Source organism: Heterocephalus glaber, unplaced genomic scaffold, assembly GCF_053883595.1.
Source record: "Heterocephalus glaber isolate CG9 unplaced genomic scaffold, H.glaber_assembly_v1.0 deba00001564, whole genome shotgun sequence".
Classification (NCBI taxonomy): domain Eukaryota; kingdom Metazoa; phylum Chordata; class Mammalia; order Rodentia; family Bathyergidae; genus Heterocephalus; species Heterocephalus glaber.
The window spans coordinates 23,186,536-23,211,393 of NW_028258351.1; the positions used below are offsets into that span (position 1 = coordinate 23,186,536).

A 24,858-nucleotide genomic window follows, 5' to 3' on the forward strand; every position below is an offset into this window, starting at 1 on the left:
ATATACATATAGATACAGATATAGACATAGTGTGTGTGTGTGTGTGTGTGTATGTGTGTGTGTAAGATTGGGGGCCAGCCCTCCCTATGTATTGCTGGTGAGGAGTGTTGTCATACATACACGTCTGCCAGGATTCCCTTCCCAAGAGCAAACCTATCCCACAGGAGAGATGAGGCAATGAGGACTCAAAACAGTTTATTTATGTTCATTATGACCAAGGCATCAGTGCATGTAAGAAATTTGCAGTAATAAGAAAATTCATACCATAGAAGCTCAGTAGAAGGTTTACAACCTCACACAAATATTTTGTTGACATATCAAACCCCATCCACTAAAACTATTCCCCAACCTTTCTTCCAAACTTAGTTCAGCTAGATTTTAAGTTGTTCCACTTAAATTAAGTAATTTACTTAATTTCAGTGTAGTGTTTCTAATTATAATATCATTAATGAAGATAGGAGTATAATTTGTTTATTACCATGTCAAATGTGTAACTGCTCTATTTGGCCAAATACTACCTGAGTTCTTATCTTTGCACTCTTTTGGTCTCATGATTATCAATACGTGAATTCACTTTTTTACATTCTGATTCAATGAATACAATCCAATAGAGTCTCATCCTGCAATAAAATAGGTATATCCTTTGATCAAATCCAGCTAAGAAGGGTAAAAATTGGCACCACTGTTCTGGTGGGTCATTTTCAATGCATAGCAAAAGCTGTCAAACATTGTCTTACAATTGGACTCAGCAGCTTTACTTCTAGAAACTTATCCCCAGGAAATAATTAGAGATACAGACAAAAAAATATATCACATTATTTATAATGATTGGAAACAACCTAAACATCCAACAGTGGACCCCTGTGGACAAACAACTTACTCTATTTCTATTATCAATACAATATTGATATTCTATACAATATTGTTCTATCAAAAACATTGTTTAATAGACTGTTTAATGCATAGGGAAATAATCACAGTATTTTTTTCCTTAAATTCTTTTATTGGTACATTTTAGGTATACAATACATTTACATTTATCATTGGGTACTTGTACCTGTTCATGATGTGTCTTATTTTTTTCCCCATTCCCTGTCCTCCCTTCACCCCCTCCACCCTTCCCTATTTACAAAGACTTTGTTTCCTTTTTCCCTTTTCTCATAATTTTTCCTTTCCCTTCTTTCCTTTCCCCTTTGCCTCCCACATCACAGTATATTGCTAACCAACAAAATGGTTTTAAAACATCCTGTTCAGTATGTTAGAATCCAATTTTTTTAATCTAATAAGAGAAATATATTGATAGGTATAATAAATGTATATATTCAAAAATATATAGTTACAAACACCCAGGTAATAGAAAATCTGGGAGGCTCTAAAACTAATGTCAATAGCATTTATTGCTAGCTATTAGAATTGGGAATTCTTTCTGTATTTTACACATTTTGTACAACCATTGTTTTAAGATGAAAAAGAAAAGAGAAGAGGAATTATTTTTGTAGATAATGTAGCACTACATAAGGAATCCTACTGAGGAGGCTTGGCAGAATGCCCTGGAGGAGAGTTTGTGGAGGGCTTAATGGGGCAGCATTTGAGGCAGCCCTGGTGGGCAGGAAGACTGGGGTCCTGTGGCAGGGGTGCTCCCAGCCCAGCAGGAGGCCTGGAATATTCCTCCAAAGCTGAGGTGGGGAAATTGACACAGAAAGTAAGAAGTAAAGCTGCGAGGGGAACAATCCAGGAACCAAAGGTGTGGGCGTCTCGTAGGTTGACCATGAGAATCTACAGATATTTGTTGCAAAAGCACCGATGCCCCGGAAGGACAGAGAGAGAAGACCTGGGTCCGGACTCTCGTTTCTTATTCTGCTGACTTTCACCGTGTTTCTCTTTTTTCCAAAAAGGAGTGAACTGTTCTGGTCCTTGTCCTCTAGCCTTCCCTGGTATTTTGGGTTCAATTGTGTGTTTTCTACTTTTTTCTTTTTCCTGCCCCTTCCGTGGATGGTGGGCAAAGCCAAGCTTGGCAGGAAGAAGAGGGAAAGGCTGCTGGGTCCCCAGCCCACCCCCATCACTGCCCCCCCAGTGCTGCCTGTCGCCGGCTCTTCCTCCCCTCTTTCTCATTTCACCAGAGGTTGTGGCTGCCAGCAAAGCAACAGCAACTTCAGTCCTCTCGGGCAAGAAGTCGAAGCCAGGTTGGGGACCCTAAAGATTCCCAGGGTTTGGCCCGTGATGTGCCTCAGCCAAGGCCTCTGTTCCTGCTCACCCCGTATTATATCACGTATCTTCCTCCCCAAGGCCCGTCTGACTAAAGTATGAGCCTCTGCTTCCCTCCCCTTAGCTGCCGTATCAGTCGCATCTTGGAGTCCCCTCGGGGAAATGCTCTGCTGGTTGGTGTGGGTGGGAGTGGCAAGCAGAGTCTGACCAGGCTTGCAGCTTTCGTCAGCTCCATGGATGTATTCCAGATCACACTGCGCAAAGGCTACCAGATCCCTGACTTCAAGGTAAGATGGTTACTGAGCTGTGGGGAGGAGGCAGCGTCTCTTTAACCACACAACTCCGTATCACTCTTCATTAGTTCTCCAGCGCCCCTGCCTAGTACCTCCCCTTAATTGTCCATCCACTTTCTTCTTAGTTTCAGTCCTGGTGAGATGAGTGGCTCTTTTCCCATCAGACACAGCCAGGGAACAGTGGCCTTTCCAAGATCTATATCAAATTTGGCACACAGCTTGATAGCCGCTCTCACAGACTTAAGAATCCCAACAGTCTGCCCAGGCTTTATAAGAAATTCATATTTTAAAAGACAGCTTCAATAACTGCTGGGCCCTCAGGACATTCGGTGACATTTCCTAGTTTTAGACAGCAAACACATAGGAGCCATGATGCATGGAAAGTGAAGAAAGGCATTGTGTACAAACTGCAGAGGTCATTTGGTCTGGTCCTCACCCTTTTATCCACAGCCACAACAGAGTCACAGGAGAGAGACATGGTAGAATTTCCATCAGGATGCTGCCCTTGCTGTTGCTGGGACAACTGAGCCAAGCACTGAGCCAAACTTGCCTCATAATCTTTCAACCGGTGATGGAAGAGGGAGATGCTTGCTTCTGCTCTGACAGCACAGTTTAGCCTGGGGACACTGGCTGTGTCCAAGGTCACTTGAGGCCTTTATTTAGTGCTTACAAAAAAGACAAGCCAAGATAGTGTGATGGGAATTATGCATTTACATAATGACATGACAGTGTTTCTGTACTAAAACTTTAGCTATATACTGGAATCACAGGGGCTCTTCAAATAATGCTGATGCCTGCATCCTACCTCTAGCTGTTCTAGGTAATAGCCTGGGTATCAGGGTTTTTCAGAGCATCCCCCAGATGATTCTAATGAGAATTGAGAAACACTGTCTTAGATTATTCTGTAAAAACATAAAGTGAGATTAGTTGATCTAAAAGGAAGTATATTATCTTTAAAGGGGAGTTATTTGGACATTAAGGAAATTCTACAATAAAGGAATGCCTGAGGCTGTTAGGAATGAGCTCAGAGTGGTGCTGGAGAGAAAAGACCAAGGTAAGGGGCAGTGGCTGAGCTTTGTAAGGGTGACACACCAAAGGAACTAAGATGGACCAAACTGGATAAATTCAGGATTTTGTACCAGAACTAGCCCATAACCTTACACATCTCCATCTGCACCCCCAGCTTTGAGTGGGTGTGACTTCTGTAGCTAATTGTGGATATGTATGAGTATTCCCAAGTACTGTGTATGTTTTTCAACAAAAGTCTGGCTAGAGCTACTGACAATTGTAAGAACACTGGCATAAGACATATGAACCCTAGGCAACCCAGTATGTGACTCTTCTGTCAAGGCTAAGGGCAGTGACTTGCCTTGTGGAGCAGGTCATTCACTTACATAACGACATAAATAAAACAGATGAACAAAAATCACCTCGCCTTTTGAGAGAAGCAGCTCTTTGCACAAATCAGGAGCTCCAGAAGCTAGTGCAGGAACCACCATGAATTAAAGGTCTTCTCTGTGTGGCTTTGTTTGCCCACTTCCACATACACTGCAGCATGGAAACGAGGTATATTTTCCTCACTGTCAGTGCAAGATAGCACTCCTTCTTACCTCCCATTGTTGACTTTATTTCTCATTAAAGTGGATGATAAAATAGTTCCATATTTGAAGAGTGGGTTGGGGATCTCTTTGGAGAAGGCCTTCTTGTCAGAGCTTCCTGATATTGATTGTGCCCACAGGTGGACCTGGCCAGCCTGTGTCTGAAAGCTGGGGTAAAGAATCTCAGCACAGTGTTCCTCATGACTGATGCCCAGGTGGCTGATGAAAGGTTCCTTGTGCTCATCAATGATCTTTTGGCATCCGGTAAGAGACTCTCTGCATTTGTATGCCTCTAGTGGAATCAGAGTCATTTAAAAGTGGAGAAGTAGTCCAAGGTCAAAAAAGCTGGAGCATAGAAAAGGAGAAAATTGATGCAGCACAGGATCATTAAAGCCCTTCCTAGGGTTGGTGCTGGGCCAGCCATCCTGGTTCTTAGATTCTACTCTCATTACAAATCAGATAAAAATCTTGAGACTCTCATAGTGGGGCAAGATGTGATTATGAGAAGAGCAGATTAAACCTGGGGACCTACTAACACTAGAGAAAAGGTGCTGCTTCTTCTCCATACCTATGACCAAGAGAGACTACAATGTGTGTAGGACTTCACATAGCTTAGACATTGGCAAGAAAATACACACAGAAAAAACATCTACACATAGCACTTACACAATAGGGCAAGATTGGGTTACCAATTTAATTAAACAAAGATTCAAAGATTCGGAACTTTGTGCAAGCAGAAACAGATGTAGAATATCTCTCCAAAGTTTTCCTCGGTCCTCAACAACCTTGACAAGTTGTTGTCTAGTGCCTTACGACACTATAAGACTTCAATAGAAAGCTCAATTTCTGCTATTTTCTTGTCTTTGTTTATTTAGAAGTTCAGGATTTAGGTCAGTGATTACAAATATATATATAAAATATTATAATTTTTATATATATACACACACATGTTTATATAAGACAATAGATTACATAAGGAAGTATATTGCATGAATTACATGTTTCCAAAATGTGTATTTGTATCAATTAAAGAAAGATTATGCTTTCCTGAATCTTAAACCAAATGCAACACCTGCAAAGCCACCTGTTCACCTGGGTAAAGAAATAGTGCACAGATGTCCCTGAAAAAAATTCTTGCCACTCAATTCCCAATAATTAATAAGCCCATTTCTCCACAGCGCCCCCCCCCATATACTGAATAAGCTTTTGTTTATGAAGTCCAAGAAACATAATCGTAGGTACATTTCTGCATCATCTATCCCATGTCATGCGACATTTATTTCAGGATAACTCCTGCCAATCCCTAGGAACCTCATTGCTTCAGAATCATTGTGTGCCATATTTTGTGGCAGTGTACACTATGCCATTCTACTGTGACCCATAAAGAGCCACTAGCCCCTGATCCAGACCATGCAGTCACAGGTTCCATGATGGCTTGTTTCTGATGAGGCCCCATCCCAGGTTCCTTCCTGTGTTGGATCCTGGCATTGCACTGATCCCCCATTCATTTATTTCCCAGTCTATCCTGCTTAAGTTAGCTCTATATCCAGGAGTTTTCCTATCAACTCTTAAACCTTTTCTCCTCTAATACAACAAATTTTCCCCTTCCTAAATACTTTCTTTAATATCTCATCACCATAATGTTTAACCTACAGCATTGCCCACCTTTTATTATTTTTTTAAATGAGAGAGATCCAACTGGCCTCCCACCCTGAAGGTATCCTGAAGCCTAATTTCTAAAACAGCCTAAGAGTCTGTACTTCCAAAGACTCACAGCTTTGGAGATGTCAGGCATGTTGCCAGCCTTGCTCTGTATTGCACTTGGGCCCAATTCAGCCAGGTCACCTTCTCCTAAAATAATATTTGAGACACAGAAGTTGTTATACGTTTGCCAGCTGAAATTTTATTCCTCAATTAAGTATCTTTAATTTTTCATTTAGAAGACAACTTTTTTTTCAAGCACAAGTGAATTTCTGAAGATTTGCCCAGTGAAAACTTAATGCAATCAGTGTGTTCCAAAGTCATAGAATTTCAGGTTCACAGTTCCCTTTTAAGGCCTTTATATTAAAAAAAAAAAAAAAGCAAGATTTGCACACATATGTTAAGGTGGAAATACATTTCAGATTAACACTTTTTTCTTCTAATTGTCCTCTGTTTTTTTTAACTTAACTACTTTAACAAGGAGAATTGGAGTCTATGTTAGTCCTACTATTCCCTGTCGAATAAATAACATCTGGCTACAAAGTAACTCAAAGCCAGTCCAACCAAGGCTGTAAGGATTTTCAAAATCTACATTCCCAATTTTTTCAATTTTGTGAGGTTGTGCAATTACTCCACTCTTGGAAAACACAGTAAGAGCAGGAAACCACACCTTGGGTACTTGCCTATAACTCATTACTCTGTGGTTATCTACAAGTACTGTCACATTGGCTATAAAGGTAGTGAATGAATGCTTAATACAACTATCCCCCAAAATTTCTTCCTGAGAGAACTAGTAATATGACATCAGCTATCTGGTTTTCTCCTGCATCTTTAGCTCCTTATTTTACTTCTTGTTATTGTGACACCTATGTCAAAATCAAACCATGATGATATTTGGCTTATGAATCCCACTTCTGATACCCATCACAGCACATCAGAACACATCAATATGACAGTTGCATCTCAGAAGAGTTAGAGATTTACAGGAAGAAATCCTACATACAAAGTGAAAAAAAATACATTCCTGAGTAATTAGCAAAAATACATAAAGGCAGAGTGGCCATCACTCAGGTCAGGAGCAGAGGAAGGCTATCTGTAAGATACTCCCCTTGACTGCCAAAACCTTAAATGGTGATCATGCAGCTGCAGGTGAAGCTGTGCATGAAATGTAGGCCCTTGCTGAACCTGAAAAATCTAATTCTTGTCATTATCTTATTGACCTGTTATAATATTTCCTGGAGTATGTATGCTTATCATCAGTCTCAGGTGTTTTAAGAATTCTTATAGATATTCATCTCTCAGTCTTTGATCCACACTCAGTCAAGTTCCCATCATAATCTAGAGGGAGAAATGAGAATTACTCATTTCATTACAGATGAATATTATCTGGCTTGTCAAATATTAGGACATTTTAGTGACCACATGAAGACACTAAAAGATGTAATAGACAGATATAAAGTTTCCTAACTTTAGGCTATAGCAGGGAACTTTTCAAATGTGTAAATGACATTGAACTTTGCTCATGTTGCAAAATCCTCTCTGGCTGTTCATTTTCCTGCTTTCAGTATGCTGCAGTATTGGTATATCACACAATAAAGAATGTTGCCAGAAAAACTTGGAGAAACACATCTGAAAATGCAAACTTCGCTGGCAATTCAGAGGTGTTTAGCCCCAGATATTCCATCTAGTGATCTTGTTTTTATAGATTCCTCAAATCTTGTGACAAACACCACCATCATGTGACCCTAGATAAAGTCTCTAAATGACCTAAATGCTTTCAGCATCTTGGCATTAGGAGTACCCTATAAACCAAGGTCAAGGAGCTTTTTGTAAAAAGGGTCAAAAAGTAAATATGTCAGGCCTTGCAAACCATGTAGTCTCTGTCACAACTACTCAACTTTTTACTGTAATGAAAAATAGCCATAAACAATACCTAAATGAATGAGCATGGCTATGGCCAATAAAACTATTTATGGATAATAAAATTTGAATTTCATATCATTTTCATGTGCCATTAAATATTATTATTTTAATTTTTTCAATCATTAAAAAGTCTCCAAACCATCCTTTGCTTGTAGGCCACACAAAAACAGACAGTGAGCCAGGGCCAGCCAGCAGGCCGTAATTTGCCTCCTCAGTATTCAGCATCTTACAGATAAAACACCAAAAGGGCATAAACACTACATCTCTCAACTAAAAGAAACGTGAAGAATGCAGATTGTAGCATTACAAATGTCGTAAGACCAAAGGGAATCCCAGTTCTCCCTGGGCGCTCTAACATACTAACAGAGAGGAAATGCAGGTAATCACAGCAGCCCTGGAGAAAGAAATTTGGGTCACTACAGGCAGCATGATGAGCTTGGCTCATGCCAATGCCACCTCAATATTACTTTTCAAAACCTGCCCTGAATTCCTTAACTCCCAACACATGCTAAATATCATTTCATTTTCTTAGCAGTTTCCTCTGATCCCTACTTTTATTAAAAGAAGCAGAAATAATTTATTCCATTAGTAAGATCTTGATTTTGACAAGTTATAGCACAAAGTGTTTTATAGGTATGCTATTTAAATATCCTAGAGAATGGAAGTTAAATCAGGTTTGTCCAATTAAAGGAAGAAAGTAAATGAGGATTTTCATGATAATTCATTTTATAAAATTTTGACCTTTTAAATGATTAAAGCTAATTGGTACAAAAAAAACTTTTAAAGTCTCCTGGCCAGTTTAATGCTGTCGAACCAAGTTTCCTCCTGATGCAGTCGTGCAAAGAGGTTCAGCAGCTCCAGGGACTCATAAGATCATGATTTCAGGCACTTTGATTAGTTGGATACCATTTTTGTCAAATCATCCCCTTTAGGACTTCGCCTGGGTCCTCAAAGAAGCAGGATGGGTGGGTAGCCCCAAGGATGTCTTCCATCGCTAACATTTGTTATGATGCTGGCATTTCTACGTGAGTTATGGAAGAAAGAAGAAGCATATGGATATAAGGAGCTTCTTGCAGAGCTTGTATGCAGTTCTAGATCCAGATAGTCTCAGTATCTCCATAAGGACTGGTCCTGGAAATGTGAAAGGGTTTTCCCAATGCCCATATATATCCTAGCGCGAACCACATTCACCCTTTGCATCATATCTATTGTTTTCAACTTTTTGTCTGTGGTATTGCTTCATTCCTTCTTACTTCTCTCAATCAATCTCATCCCTTTCTTAAAGAAAATTTGTGTCATTTAGTATGAGCCTCACGACTATCTTTATACATCATAGTCTGTCTCCATTTCTTCACGGTTTTCTCCTTTTCTCCAATATTACTATTCCTCCTTTCCAAGACCAACCCTCCCATCCCCTGGTTCCTAATTCAGAATTTCTCTTTATCCTGTCTTCTTTAAATTTCTGACTTGCTGTCTTCTCTGCTTTCAAACAAGAGCAATCACTCCAAGGTTTTTTAAAATTAAAGTTTTATAAAATCATCTTTCTTTAACTTGAAATGACAGGCAACAATCCTGGAAACTTTTCCGAGACTAAATTCTCAAAAGATTTAAATTTATAATTATCATATTCTCACTATCTACACTGACTAGTCTTCCTCTATGTTTTTCTATATTTCTTTACAAAATATTTTGGACTTGTAGAAAACAGTGAAACAAACACCCATGCAATTGTGAACTGTATGACAAAATAGCAACTTTGCTGGTTGTACATGTGCAAGAGTTTCTTTAAGTAGGTACTCAAAACCAAGGTGACTAGGTCATCTGGTATGTGTATTTCAACTTTACTAAATAAAAGTGCCAAATTGCTCTCCAGCAGAGTTATGCAAATTTAGTCTCCAGCCATGATAACTAATGAGTTACCATGATACCTGTTTCCTCCCAACCTCACCAATACTTAGTTTATCTGGCATAATAAATTTAACTATAGAAATAAAATAAAATCTCAGTTTCCCTTTCCTTTTTCGCTGTTGACATTGAGCATCTTTATAAATAGTTACTGTCTATTCCTGTTTCTCCTCTGTAAGTTATCTATTGTATAATTTGCTCTGTGGGTCTTGGTCTCTTTTTCTTAGGTATTTGTAGGAGTTCCTCATGTATTTTGAATAGCAACCCTTTCTTTATTACATGGCTTGTAAAAATCATTTTCAAGTTTGTCTGCCTTTTGTTATACCAGTTTAGCTTTAATGTTATAAAATTGACAGTTTATTTCTTTTTCTTTTCTTTTTTTTTCTTTTTTTTTTGAGACAGGGTCTCACTACATAGTTCAGGCTGGCCTTGAACTCACTGTGGAGCCCAGGCTGGCCTCGAACTAGTGGCAATACTCCCACCTCAGCCTCATGAGCACTGGGATTACAGGTGTGCACAACCACATCCAGCAACAGCATTTTTACTGCTGTGTGTTTTCTGTGTTGTTTCAGAAATTTTGTTCTATCTCAATGCCATAAAAATAATTGCCTCCATTTTAATTTTACTTTCCATATTTGTGTCTTTACTTTATATAGAATTAATTTTCATATAGTGATCTCATTGTATTTGTTGTATTAATATTGAATTATCCTAACATCATTATTTATATTAACATTGAATTATCCTAATGTCACTTGTTAGTTCATCCCTTTGCACACTGATTTTTAATGTCAATTTTCTGTTTCCAACTGGTTCTATTGCTAGGTGCTTCACTTTGATCTATTTATCCCAATTCCAGTTTTCCATTGCTGTAGAGAGCATAGCTTTCACAAGGTCATTTCATTTCTGGAAGGATACATCTCTTCTTTTGGCTCTTCCTCAAGAAAGCCATTCTTTACCCTTGCCTCTTCCATCTACATTTTAGAATATGCTTGTCAAGATAAAAAAATGAACTCATTTAATCTTTTATTGAACTTACATCTTTGTGGTTCTACTGCAGCATTCCCACAAACACAGTATTTCTTTCTACTTGTTCAGGGTTTTGTTCATTACCTTCAATAGTATACTGTGGTTTTTACATTAAGATCTGGCACATCTTTTATATTATTATTTAGCTGCTTATATTTTCGTTAGAATTCTAAATAACTTCTATATACCTTTTTTGTTGTCCTCACACTTCTTTTTTTGGCTAGAGGACAGAAATGCAATTTAATTTTCCAATATTGATTTTGTATCCAGTAGGCTTATTGTTGAACACTCATGAGTTCTAATTACTTATGTGAATTCTTTTTAGATTTTTTATGTATAAAAGTACATTTCAAACAGTAACAGTTTTATTAGTTTCTCAACTATCCCTGTCATTTTATTCTTTTTCTTAACATTTTGCATAATCTGGCAACCTCCTGCATAATGTTGAATAAAATGCATAATACAGTGATGTTTGTCTTATTCTTGATCTAAAAGGGAATATTTAGGTAGGATGTTTGCTTTGGGTTTGAGGTTGATATGTATTATCAGATTCATTCCTGGTTTGCTGACAGTTTTTTAGAAGTTTTATATATCTGTTTCAATGGTCTTCTTGTTTTATTTTTTAAATCTATTAATATAGTAAATTATTTTCACAGATTTTTCTAGAATTTAACTATCCTTACATTGCCAAGATAAACTTTAAGTAGCTATCATATATCAATTTTATATATTTGATTAGGATGTTTAAAATTTTTATTCTTCAGTCAAATGAACATATAATTTTACTCACATACATTGCCTCATTAAAAAAATGTTTTATCTACCTTCCAGATTTTTGCCAAGCTGGTAAAAATAATAATTAGACATAATTTTAATGTACATTTCTGCTATTATGAGTGAGGCTATATTGGTTCATGTTTGCCAATCTGATTTGTACAAAAAGTAACTAAGCAGTTTTGATGTGCAATTCTCCCATCCAAGTACTAACCAGGCCTGACCCTGCTTAGCTTCCAAGATAAGACGAGATCAGGCACACTCAGGGTGGTATGACATAGACTTCATGTGCATTTCTGTTATTACAAGTGATATTAAATATCTAAGAAATAGTTTTATTTCCTTCATTATTCCCTTTATTATTCATTTTTATTTTTATTTCATTTACTGTAAACTCTTTTCATATCCTTCAACATATCTTATTTACTTATCTTTCATTTGTAGAGAATTTCTTTACATATTAAAGAGATTAGCCATTTAACAATAATATGAATTAACATACATTTTCATAATGTTTTCCTTGAGTTTTGTTATTGTTGTTATTATGCTTACCAATGATGTTTTCACCGTGACATTTTTCTTTATTTTTATGCTGTCAAATTTATCTGTTTTGTCAATTAAATTTATCTTTTGGAAAGTAGATTGAGTTATAGTTAGAAAGTTTTTTCTCAAAGGATATATGAATATTTCCCTCATTTTTTCCTGCTATTTTAATGTTTGTTTAATAGTTAAATCACTGATCCATTTGAAACTTAGCCTAGGGTACAATCTAAGATAAGGAGCCAACCATAATTTTTTAGATCCTAGTTTTCTTAATATTATATATTGAATAGTTGAATAGTTCACTATCTTTTCTGCAGTAATTTAAGGTCACATTTATTATATATACAGTACTACAGTCCATTAAGCCATCCCTGATTTCTCCCTTCCTCTTTTATAGAAAGTGATTGCTTGTTCTTCTTAAATATATAAATTTACATATGTTTCTTTATGCCCCTGTTCATTTACAGTCTTGTAGATAAATATGTTTTATATCTCTTGCTAAATAGTAAGCTTCTTAGAGGTACAATTTTCAGAGCCGACAACACAGTAGTTATAAATGCTTAGGCAAAAGAAGAAAAGACCATTGAAATACTACCACCAGCCTACACCAGGAAAAAAAGGTATCCTACACCCCATCCCATTCATTAATGTACTCATTGCCTTGTCCTGGGCTTGGAGTATAAATGATGTCCATCCAATTTCATCAACAGTGAGTTGGGATATAGTGTAAAAGCCAAGAGACCTGTGTCGCAAGGCAAAATAACCTTCCATGTCTGATTGCATCATTTAGCAAGATATCAAAGGGGCCGGGATTTAGCTCAGTAGTGCCGTCGCCTGCCTCGCAAGTTCAAGGTGCTGAGTTTAATCTCCGGTACCAAAAAAAAAAAAAAGATATCAAAGCTGCCCATCTGTGTTCCTTTTATTCCCAGCAGAGATCCCAGACCTCTACTCAGATGATGAAGTTGAAAACATCATAAGCAATGTGAGGAATGAAGTCAAGAGCCAAGGTCTGGTTGACAACAGAGAGAACTGTTGGAAGTTTTTCATAGATCGTGTCCAGCGACGCCTGAAGGTAAAGGAAAATTTACTGCCTGGGGTGGGCACAGAACAGAAATGTTCACAGGAATTTCTACTGGTAGTTTGGACCCAGCTGTTCTGTCTTCAGAGTGGGTGGTGAGGGTGCTGTGTCCTTCTCAGGCTGTGCACCATTGCAAGGAGTCCTTTCTCACCTGCTCTATTAATGGTACCTTCTCTTGCATCATGCAGTCCCAGGGTTCTGGATTTCTTGCTAGGAAAGCTGGCTAGCATGTATAGATTTCATGTCTGTTAGATGTCCTGCTCAAATTTCTGGAAAATCAAGAACCCAAGCCATGGTTGACTCTTTGTATTTCTCTGATACCTTTTTGGTTCTCCTCCCACTTCTCACTTCTCAGGTGGCTCTCTGTTTCTCCCCTGTGGGGAACAAGCTAAGACTCCGCAGCAGGAAGTTCCCAGCCATTGTAAACTGCACAGCCATCAACTGGTTCCATGAGTGGCCTCAGCAGGCACTGGAGTCCGTCAGCCTTCGCTTCCTGCAGAACACAGACAGCATTGAGGTGAGGGGGAAAGGGGGCCTTCCTCAACATCCTCTTCACCTCAGGGTACAAGGAATCCCATGTCCAAATGTTGAGGTTAAAGTACAGGCTTGCCCAAATGCCCATCAACTGGAGGCTGGATAAAGAAAATGTGGTTTTTTTATAAAATGGAGTACTACTCAGCCATAAAACATGAGAAATTAGAGACATTTATAGCTAAGTGGATGCACATTGAGGCAATACTCTTAAGTGAAATAAATAGGACACACATGTGTAAATACCGAATAGTTTCTCTGGTGTGAGAAACTGAAAGTGTAAATAAGGACTAAATGTATAATAGGTAATGTGAAATAGGAAGAAAAGGGGCAAAGGGGAAGGAAGTGGGAGGGCTAAGGGAAAGGATAGAAGGGAATGGAATTAATATGAGGAAATGGAAAAATAGGAAGAAAATCTTTGTAAATAGGGAGGACTGGAGGGGTTGAAGGGAGGACTGGGCAAGGGTGAAAAATAAGAACCAAAAGAGACTACGTAAAGGTGCAAATTTCCAATGATGAATGTCATTATATTGTATGCCTAAAATGTACCAATGATTAGAATGAATAATTGATAATGCAAAATAGGAAGAAAAGGTCCAAAGGGGTAGGGGGAGGGGGAGGGGCAGGGGAAAGGAAAGAAGGGAAAGGAAAAATGATGAGAAATGGAAAAAATGGGAACAAAGTCTTTGTAAATAGGGAAGGGTGGAGGGCGTGAAGGGAGGGCTAGGAATGGGGAAAAAATAAGAACCAAGATGCATTATGTAAAGGTACAGTTCCCAATGAGAAATGTAATTGTGTTGTATACCTACAATGTACCAATAAAAGAAATTAATAAAAAATAAAAAATAAAAAATAAAAATAAAGTACAGGCTTGCACAGAGCCACCAAAACATAATTTGCCATGCAATGAAGGAAAGAGTGGGACGGGCAATCACTTTCAGCCTTCACAATGAGATGGTCTTATATTTCCTGTCTGTTTTTTTAATTCCAGCCTACAGTAAAGCAATCAATTAGCAAATTCATGGCCTTTGTCCACACAAGTGTCAACCGAACATCCCAGTCTTATCTGAGCAATGAGCAGCACTACAACTACACAACTCCCAAATCCTTTCTGGAGTTCATCAGACTCTACCAGAGCCTTTTGCACAAGAATGGAAAAGAGCTCAAGTCCAAAATGGAGCGGCTTGAGAATGGGCTGCTGAAGCTCCACAGCACCTCTGCCCAGGTGAGCCTCGTCCTGCTCTCCTACCGTCAGTAGATTTGGAGGATAGGAGCAGCCCTAAACCAGTGCACTTTAGACATCCCAATCTAGAGCTGATTTTCCTGGGCGCCCGTGGCAACAGAAACAGTACTGAAAGTTAAGTGAGCCTCCTTAGCAGAGGAGCATATCCTTAGCTTCAGGCCTGGTTTGCTCCCTCTCATTGATGCTGGAATCCCCAGAGACACTTCTTCTCTCTTCCTCTTTGCAATCTTTCCTTTCTCCTCTCCAATTCTCTTCCCAACTGTCTTAATGTATTGTGTTGCTATAACAAAATATGCAAGGTAGAGTATTCTATAAAGACAAGAGGTTTATTTCACTCACAATTCTGGAGGTTCAAGAGCATGTTGCCATTATCTGCTCACCTCGAATAAGGGCCACAGGATGGATGTGGGGGACACTACAGAAAAGGAGTGCAGGCCACGCAGAAGAGGGATTCAGGAGAGGTTCCCATGTTCAATGGAACTAATCCAGTCCCATGAGACCTGGCCCCCTTCCTGAGGAAGAGCATTAAACCATTCAAGGGTGTGGAGCCTCTGTGTCCTAATTACCTTCCACTAGGCCACACCTCTTTTTTATAGCATCATTATGGTTTCTTTTTTTCATTAAATTATTCTGGATTTTTAAAAAAATTATTACTACATGTTTTCCATACATAATGATCACATTCATCATAGGTAATTTGTATCTATACATAATATATCTTATTCTTTTTTCCCATTCTCCTCCCTTCAACCCTTCATCTCCTCCCCATTTACAAAAGCTTTATTTCCATTTTTTTCTTCTATTCTCTCTTTTTTTATGCCTTTTTATTTCCTTCCCTTCTTCCTCCCCCCCCCTTCTTCCTTCCCCCTCCCTTGTTCCCATTCCCATTTGAACATGTTCTTCCTACTTCCCAATATCTATCCTCCATTTTTACTCCTTATTTACCCTTTGGGTTTCTCACACAAGAGAAACAATGCAATATTTAAACTTGTGTGTCTGATTTATTTCGCTTAAAATTATCATCTCAAGGTCCATCCATTTACCTAAAAAATGTCTCAAGTCTATGCTTCTTTGTGGCAGAGTAGTATTCCATTGTGTATAAAGACCACATTTTCTTTATCAATTCATCCATTGATGGGGATATAAGTTGTTTCCAAGATTTAGCTATTATAAATTGTGCCACTATAAACATGTGTATCATGTGGTATAATGCTTTTAACTCTTTCAGGGAGATACCTGGAAGGGGAATACCTGGATCAAATGGAACCTCTACTTGTAGTTTCTTGAGGACTCTCCATACTGATTTCCATAATGAGTGTTCCAATTTATACTCCCACCAACAATGGAGAAGGGTTCCTTTTTCCCCACAGCCTTACCATCATTTGTTATTAGTTGATTTCTTGATGATAGTCATTCTGGAGTGAGATGTAATCCCAATGTTGTTTTAATTTGTATTTCTCTAATGACCAGTGATGTTGAGCATTTTTTTTTGTATATTTATTTGCTGTTTCTACTTCATCATTTCAGATGCCTATTTTTAAGTGGATCTTTAAATTTGGGGGGGGTCTGTTTTTTGAGTTCTTTATGTATCTAGTTCTTCTAGATATATAGAATTCTAGATGTATAGAGATATATATATATCTGAGGAATAGCTGATAAAAAATTTTTCCAATTCTATGGGTTGTCTCTTCAAAGCTACAATCATAAAAAACAGCATGGTACTTGGAAAAAAAAAAAAAAAAAAGCAGGATCAGTGGAACAGAGGTAGAAGATGCAGAAACAACTCCAAGCACATTCAGCCACCTTATCTTTGACAAAGAGTCCAAACACCTTCACTGGAAGAATTTAATAAATAGTGCTCGAAAAAGTGGCCTTCCACATGCCAAAGATTGAAGCTAGACCCATATCCCTGCATTAAACTAAATCCATGCATTAAACTAAAATCAAAATAGATCAAAGATTGAAAAATTAAAATGGAAACACTAAATCTGCTGGAAGATAGAATAGGTAGAACTCTTGAAGACATAAGTGTAGGCAAAGACTTTAAGAAAAAAAAACCTCAATCTCACAGGAAATATTACAAAGGATCAACAAGCAGGATCTCATCAAATTAAAAAGCTTTTGCATAACAAAATGAACCATCAACAGGCAGCATGGAGCCCCCACTCCATCCTCATGCCCCGCCCACAGTGACAAACCTGCAGCCCCTGCCCCCCCCCCCCCCCACTTCTGGCCTCCTGGCTGCGCCACTACCTGGTTCCACACTACAGAGGCACAGAAGGTCATAAAGGCCATTGTCCTGAGCTCCAGAAGATAGAACAGAAATGAACAACAGAAGGAGGGCCTCTTTCAGGCTCCTCAAGGCAAACTGAAGCCCACTGGAAAAGTGAAGAGAATCTCTTCATTAAAGGCACACCAGACCACCATACTTGGTAAGTTGGAGGGATCATCACCTCCCATCAAAACCTGGACTATCTTCAGGGGAAGGGCAACTGGAACCTCCAGCAGAATCTTGCAGAGTCCAACCCTGCAGGAGGACAGGGAGCTCAACTTGGGACTTGCAGCCAGAAATCTGCCTGAATCTCACGGGACTGCTACTGTTTTGCTGAGACTTATTGACTTATATCTGCACATGGCTGTCCACATTGTCTATTGTGACAGCAGAGACATACCCTGAAGGAGGCCCTTCATTTTTATTTGTTATTTGTTATTTGCAACATATTTTTTTCTTATTTTTAATTTTTTTCTACTCTTCTCAAATTTTTATTTTTCTCTTCCTTTTTTATCTCTTTTTTCTTTGTCTCTCTCACTTATTCTCTTGCTGTCCCACATTGTTGTTCATCTCCCTTTTTGTTCTTGTTCTAGACCTAATTTGGATTTCTTCTTTATTTTTCTTTTCTTCTCTTTTTCCTTCTCTTGATTGTCATTAATTTTAAAGGAAAGTAAATACAGTTTCTAGTCTCCCTATTGCTGTTAGGTTATTCTGTTCTTGTCTTTGTTCTTTCATTTTGCCTTTTCCTCTTGTCTTCAACAGTTTCTTAGAGTTTGCATCATCTCCCTGTATACTCTGGCCTCACTGCTAACCTTTCCCTATCCTTCTGCCTATCTATCCCTCCCTCCCCAATTCCTTCTATCTCTGCATCCCAAAGGGTAAAGTTGCTATACTGAAGAGTTTATTCACTATAAATATATGTTGGGCTGGTCCTCGATTTTGATTTAATTCACACAGTTAAAGGTGATAGATTAATAACTATCACAAATTGTCATTTTCTAAGCTGTGATTTATGCTATGGTGTTGCTGACTGTATCTTTTGGGCTAAGGTGTTGTGATTGCCTTCCTGGTATAATGAAAATGAGACACCCTCAGAGCCATTAGAGACTCAAAGCTGAAAGACCAGCTATATCTGGAAGACACCTCTGAAAAGCAATCATTCCGCAAGGGTTCCAAATACAAGCAACAAAGATGCTTACAATAAGCAATTTTGAAGTATCAACTCAGGAATTAAACCAAAGACAATACCAAAAACAAAAATGAGAAGACATTTAAGCAAGGCACAAACTAAGGCTTTCAGCCTACTAAAGGCAAATTCTGGGGGAAATGAGGTAGAAAAACATGACAATCAACCACCTGGACACCCTGAGTTGACAGCACAGGAAGTAACAAAACAGATGAATGAGGTTCTAGAAAAATTCAAAACAGAAATAATTTCCCAGATAACTACAGAGATGGTGAGCAGAGTGAAAGACATGATTAGAGGCTCTAGAACAAAAACAGATAAGAAAATAGATGAGCTCAGAAACATGCTGGAAGCCAGGAATGCCCAGCTTAAGAAAGAAAAGGAAAGCATGACTGCCCAACATAAGAAAGAAATGGAATCCATGAAACAGATTCAAATAGACATTCAGGAGATTAAAAACTCCATTGAAAGTATTCACAGCAGATTAAGGGAATGTGAAGATAGAATAACAGATATAGAAGACAAGATTGTGGTGAGTGACCATGAAAACAGAGATTTCTTACAAATAGTAAGGGACCACAAGAAATCAATCCAGCAGCTGCTAGATGCTGCAAAGAAGGATAACATAAGATTGATAGGAGTCCATGAAAAAACAGGAGAAAGTACAATTGACATAAAAAACTGTTCACATAAGTAATAGTGGAAAACTTCTGAGACAGAGGTAGAGAAATAGGCATAGAGATAACTGAGGTATATAGAACTCCAACTAGCCACGATCAAAAAAAATCTAAACCTAGACATATAACAGTCAAGATCCCAGAAAACCAACAGAAGAACAAAATCCTACAAGCAGTTAGAGAAAAGAAACAAATCACCTATGGAGGAAAGCCCATCAGAATCACAGGAGACTTCTCAACACAAACTCTCAAGTCAAGGAGAGCCTGGAGTGAAGTATTTCAAGCCCTAAAAGAAAATAACTTCCAACCTAGACTGTTGTATCCTGCAAAATTATCTTTCAAAATTGATGGGGAAATTAGATACTTCCACAATAAAGAACACCTGAGAAATTTCATGAACACCAAACCAGCACTCCAAACAATTCTAAACAATATCCTAGAAAAAGACAATGAAGGTCACAACTCCGTGAGGCCCAACAGAGGGAAGCCACCAGGCAAGGTAAGAAACTAAGGGAAAGGGGGAAAAAGAAATAAGAGCCAGCAACAGTAAAACATCATAACAAGGATGAGTCAATATCTCTCAATTATAACCATCACTGTTAATGGCCTCAATTCACCAATCAAAAGAAACAGGCTGGCAGAATGGATTAAGAATCAAAATCCAACAATATGCTGTATATAAGAAATACACCTAACTCAAAAAGAAATTCATAGACTGAAAGTAAAAGGATGGAAAACAGTTCTCTATGTGACAGGAACCCAGAAAAAAGCAGAGGTGGCAATCTTATTTGCAGACAAAGTAGATTTCAAAGCAAAACTAATTAAGAGAGACAAAGATGGTCACTACATACTTGTGAAGGGAACAAATCAAGAGGAAGAGATAATAATCATAAATATATATGCACCAAATACAAATGCCCCCAACTATACAAAACAAATATTAATGGACACGAAAAACCTAATAAGCACTAATACAATTGTGTTGGGGGAACTCAATACGCCACTATCACAAATAGACAGATCATCTAGACAAAAAGTCAACAACAATTTTCTAGAACTGAACCAAGGTATAGAACAAATGGATTTAATAAATGTTTACAGAGTGCCCCACCCCACAAAATCAGAATATACATTGTTTTCTGCTGTACATGGGTCATTCTCAAACACAGACCACATGCTAGCTCATAGGACATGTTTAAGTAAATGTAAAAGAATTGAAGTTATCCCCTGTATATTATCAGACCGTAGTGCAATAAAACTGGAGACTAATAGCATAAAAAAACCACAAAACCCCCCACAAACACATGGAAATTGAACAACCAATGGGTCACAGAGGAAATTAAAGAAGAAATTAGACAGTTTCTACAAGGAAATGATAATGCCATTACAACATACAGGAATCTGTGGGGCACAATGAAAGCAGGTCTATGAGGGAAATTCATAGCAGTGAATGCCCATATTAGGAAAACAGAGAGAGCTCAAATAAACAACCTAATGCTGAACCTCAAGCTCCTAGAAAAAGAAGAGCAGGACAAACCCAAAGCTCGTACAAGAGAGGAAATTACAAAGATCAGAGCAGAAATCAATGCAATGGAAACTAAGAGAAATATACAAAAAAATCAATGAATGAAAGAGTTGATTTTTCGAAAAAATAAATAAAATGGATAAACTTTTAGCCAACCTTATCAAAAAAAGGAAAGAAAAGGCACAAAAAAGGTAAAGTCACAACAGATCCAGCAGAAATCCAGAGGATCATCAATGCCTACTTCAAGGACCTGTCCTCTAATAAAATGGAAAACACAGAAGAAATGGACAGATTCCCAGATACATATGAATTGCCAAAGTTAAATGAAGAAGATATAGAAATTCTAAACATCCCAATTACAATGAGTGAAATTAAAAACCTAATTAAAAATTTACCAACAAAGAAAAGCCCAGGTCCTGATGGCTTCACTGCTGAATTTTACAAGACATTTAAAGAAGAACTATGGCCATTACACTTTAAACTCATCAATGAAATTTAAAGGATGCAATACTTCCAAATTCATTCCTGGAAGCAAGTGTTACTTTGATTCCAAAACCAGGGAAAGACCTAACCAAAAAAGAGAACTACAGGCCAGCCAATCTCCCTAATGAACAAAAATGCAAAAATCTTCAACAAGATATTGGCAAAAAGAATACAAAGGGTCATCAAGAAGATCATACACCCTGACCAAGTCGATTTATCCCAGGGATGCAAGGATGGTTCAACATATGTAAATCAATAAATGTAATACACTCTATTAACAGAGTCAAGGACAAAAACCATATGATCACCTCAATAGATGCAGAAAGAGCATTCGACAAAATCCAACACCCATTCATGATAAAAACCCTACAGAAAATTGAAACAGAAGGACTTTTTCTCAACCTGATTAAGGCTATCTATGAAAAACCAACAGCCAACATCATACTAAATGGTCAAAAACTGAAAACCTTCATGCTAAAATCAGGAACAAGACAAGGATGCCCACTATCACCACTCTTGTTCAATATAGTTCTGGAAACAATAGCCACAACAATTAGAAAAGAGAAAGAAATAAAAGGAATAAAGATAGGAAAGGAAGAAGTTAAACTGTCATTATTTGCTGATGATATGATACTTTACATACAAGACCCTAAAAACTCCAACAAAAGGCTTCTAGACTTAATTGACAGATTCAGTAGAGTACCTGGATACAAGGTTAACACTCAAAAAACAATAGCCTTCTTATACACAAATAACAGACTCACTGAAAGAGAAATTAGGAAAATAATTTCTTTTACAATAGCATCCAAAAAAATGAAATATCTAGGAATCAATCAAACAAAGGAAGCAAAAGACCGATACAAAGAAAACTACAGCACTCTGAAAAAGAGATCAAAGAGGATATAAGAAAATAGAAAGTCACCCCTTGTTCCTGGGTAGGAAGAACCAATATAGTGAAAATGGCCATACTTCCAAAACTACTATCTAGATTTAATGCAATGCCAATTGAAATTCCAACAATATACTTCACAGAACTAGAGAAAACAATCCAGAACTTCATTTGGAACCAGAAGAGACCTAGAATAGCAAAAGCAATTCTAGGCAACAGAGATATGGCTGGGGGTATCACAATCCCCAACTGAAACTATACTACAAAGCTACTGTGACAAAAACAGCATGGTACTGGCAAAGAAACAGACCTGAGGATCAGTGGAATAGATTACAAGATGCCGAAACAATTCCAGACATACTCAGCCACCTCATCTTTGACAAAAGTGCCATCCACCCTCACTGGAGGAAAGATAGCCTATTTAATAAATGGTGTTGGAATAACTGGATTTCAACCTGCCAAAGATTAAAACTAGATCCATATCTATCGCCATGCACTAAACTAAGATCAAAGTGAATTAAAGATCTAAATATTAAAACAAACACTAGACTTTCTGGCAGATAGGTAGAACTCTTGAAGACATTGGCATAGGAAAAGACTTTATGAATAAAACCTCAGTAGCATGAGAACTAGCACAATAAATCAACAACTGGGATCTCATCCTATAAAAAAGCTTCTGCACTGCAAGAGAAACCACCAGCAGAGCTAAGCGACAATGTACAATGTGGGAAAAACATTTTAGCAGCTGTACCTCAGACAAAGGACTACTATTTAGAATATATAAAGAACTGAAAAAAATCAGACTCCCCAAATTCAAAGACCCAATTCAAAAATAGGCATCTGAAATGAACAGACATTTCTCAGACAAAGAAGTAAAAGCAGCAAACAAACATATGAAAAAATGTTTAACATCACTGGTCATTCAGGAGATGGAGATGAAAATAACACTGAGATTCCACTTCACCCCAAAAAGAACGGCAGCTATCAAGGAATCAACCAATAACAAATGCTAGCAGGGGTGTGGGGAGAAAGGAACCTTTCTCCGTTGTTGGTGGGAGTGCAGACTGGTGCAACCACTGTGGAAATCAGTGTGGAGATACCTCAAATAACTAGAACTATAGGTTCCATTTGACCCAGCTATTTGACTCTGCTGGGTATCTTCCCAAAAGAATTAAAAGAATCATACCACAGTGATATATGTGCACCCATGTTTATAGCGGCACAGACTGTAATAGCTAAAGCTTGGAAAAGCCCAAGTGCCCATCAACTGGAAACTGGATAAAGAAGATGTGGGGGTTTTTTATAAAATGGAGTAGTACTCAACCATAAAGAACGACAAACTAGAGACATTTATAGCTACATGGATGCATATTGAGGCCATACTCTTAAGTGAAATAAATAGGACACACGGGTAAATACTGAATAGTTTCTCTGGTGTGAGAAACTGAAAGTGTAAATAAGGATTAAAATGAATAATTGATAATTCGAAAATGAATAATTGATCATTTAAAGGGGAAGGGGAAATGTGAGAAGGTAAAGGAAAAATTATGAGAAAAGGAAAAAATGAAAATAAAGTGTTTGTAAATAGGGAAGGGTGGAGAGGGTGAAGGGCACACCGGTAATGGGGAAAAAATAACCAAGATACATCATGTACAGGTACAAGTACCCAGTGATAAATGTAAATGTATTGTATACCTAAGATGTACCAATAAAAGAATTTAAGCAAAAAAACAAACAAACAAAAAAACCCACCAACAGAGTGAAGAGGTTCGATCTCTTAAAGGTTCCACCCCCTCAACACCACCACATTGGGGACCAAGCTTTCCTTCATATGAATTTGGGGGGGTCAAACTATATCCAATATCCACACCATACCATCTTCATCCTTGAAACTAAAGAAAATAAGTGGGGACTGGGGATTTAGCCCAGTGGTTTCGCCGCCTGCCTCGCAAATGCAAGGTCCCGAGATCGATCCCCAGTACCAAAAAAACGAAAGAATATAAGTGGTAGATATAATAATTTTCTTTTGTCTCATTGTATTATCTGTCAAAGAGCCATTGAAATCTCATTTCTTAAGCAAATATTTGTCTAATTTCGTGTGTTTCTTCTAATATGTGATGCCATCATAAGGTGCCTCTGCTGCCCTTCTTTTTTTGTTTTTTAAATTCTTTTATTGGTACATTTTAAGTATACAACACAATTACATTTCTCATTGGGAATTTTACCTTTACAGAATGCATCTTGTTTCTTATTTTTTCCCCATTCCTAGCCCTCCCTTCAACCCCTCTACCCTTCCCTATTTACAAAGCTATATTTATTTCCATTTTTTCCATTTCTCAGCATTTTTCCTTTCCCTTCTTTCCTTTCCCCTGCCCCTCCAACTACCCCTACCCCTTTGGACCTTTTCTTCCTATTTTACATTATCAATTATTCATTCTAATCATTGGTACATTTTAGGTATACAATATAAGGACATTCATCATTGGAAATTTGCACCTTTACATAGTCTCTCTTGGCTCTTATTTTTCACCCTTGCCCAGCCCTCTCTTCAACCCCTCCAGTCCTCCCTATTTACAAAGATTTTCTTCCTATTTTTCCATTTTCTCATATTAATCCCATTCCCTTCTATTCTTTCCCCTAGCCCCCCACTTCCTTCCCCTTTGCCCCTTTTCTTCTTATTTCACATTACCTATTATACATTTAGTCCTTATTTACACTTTCAGTTTCTCACACCAGAGAAACTATTCGGTATTTATACATGTGTGTCCTATTTATTTCACTTAAGAGTATCACCTCAATGTGCATCCACTTAGCTATAAATGCCTCTAATTTCTCATTTTTTGTGGCTGAGTAGTACTCCATTTTATGAAAAAACCACATTTTCTTTATCCAGTCTCCAGTTGATGGGCATTTGGGCTGTTTCCAAGTTTTAGCTATCACAAACTGTGCTGCTATGAACATGGGTGCACATATATCACTGTGGTATGATTCTTTTAATTCTTT

The 24,858-nt window shown here is 37.9% G+C and overlaps 1 protein-coding gene across 14 annotated transcripts in view; it reads left to right on the top strand.

Annotated features, from left to right (window-relative positions):
- Dnah9 (dynein axonemal heavy chain 9) overlaps positions 1–24,858 on the top strand; it is a 373,887-nt gene that overhangs the window by 207,331 nt on the left and 141,698 nt on the right. For 13 of the 14 annotated variants that reach the window (XR_002386940.2, XR_015443305.1, XR_015443304.1 and 10 more), the window contains 5 exons: positions 2,330–2,492; positions 4,237–4,360; positions 12,901–13,043; positions 13,405–13,566; positions 14,572–14,805. Coding sequence is in view for 9 of the 14 variants with exons in the window: in XM_087192015.1 (XP_087048141.1) it covers positions 2,330–2,492; positions 4,237–4,360; positions 12,901–13,043; positions 13,405–13,566; positions 14,572–14,805 (826 nt within the window). In the remaining 5 variants the exon portion in view is untranslated. The remainder of the gene's footprint in view (positions 1–2,329; positions 2,493–4,236; positions 4,361–12,900; positions 13,044–13,404; positions 13,567–14,571; positions 14,806–24,858) is intronic. The other variant, XM_087192016.1, reaches the window with a different exon arrangement.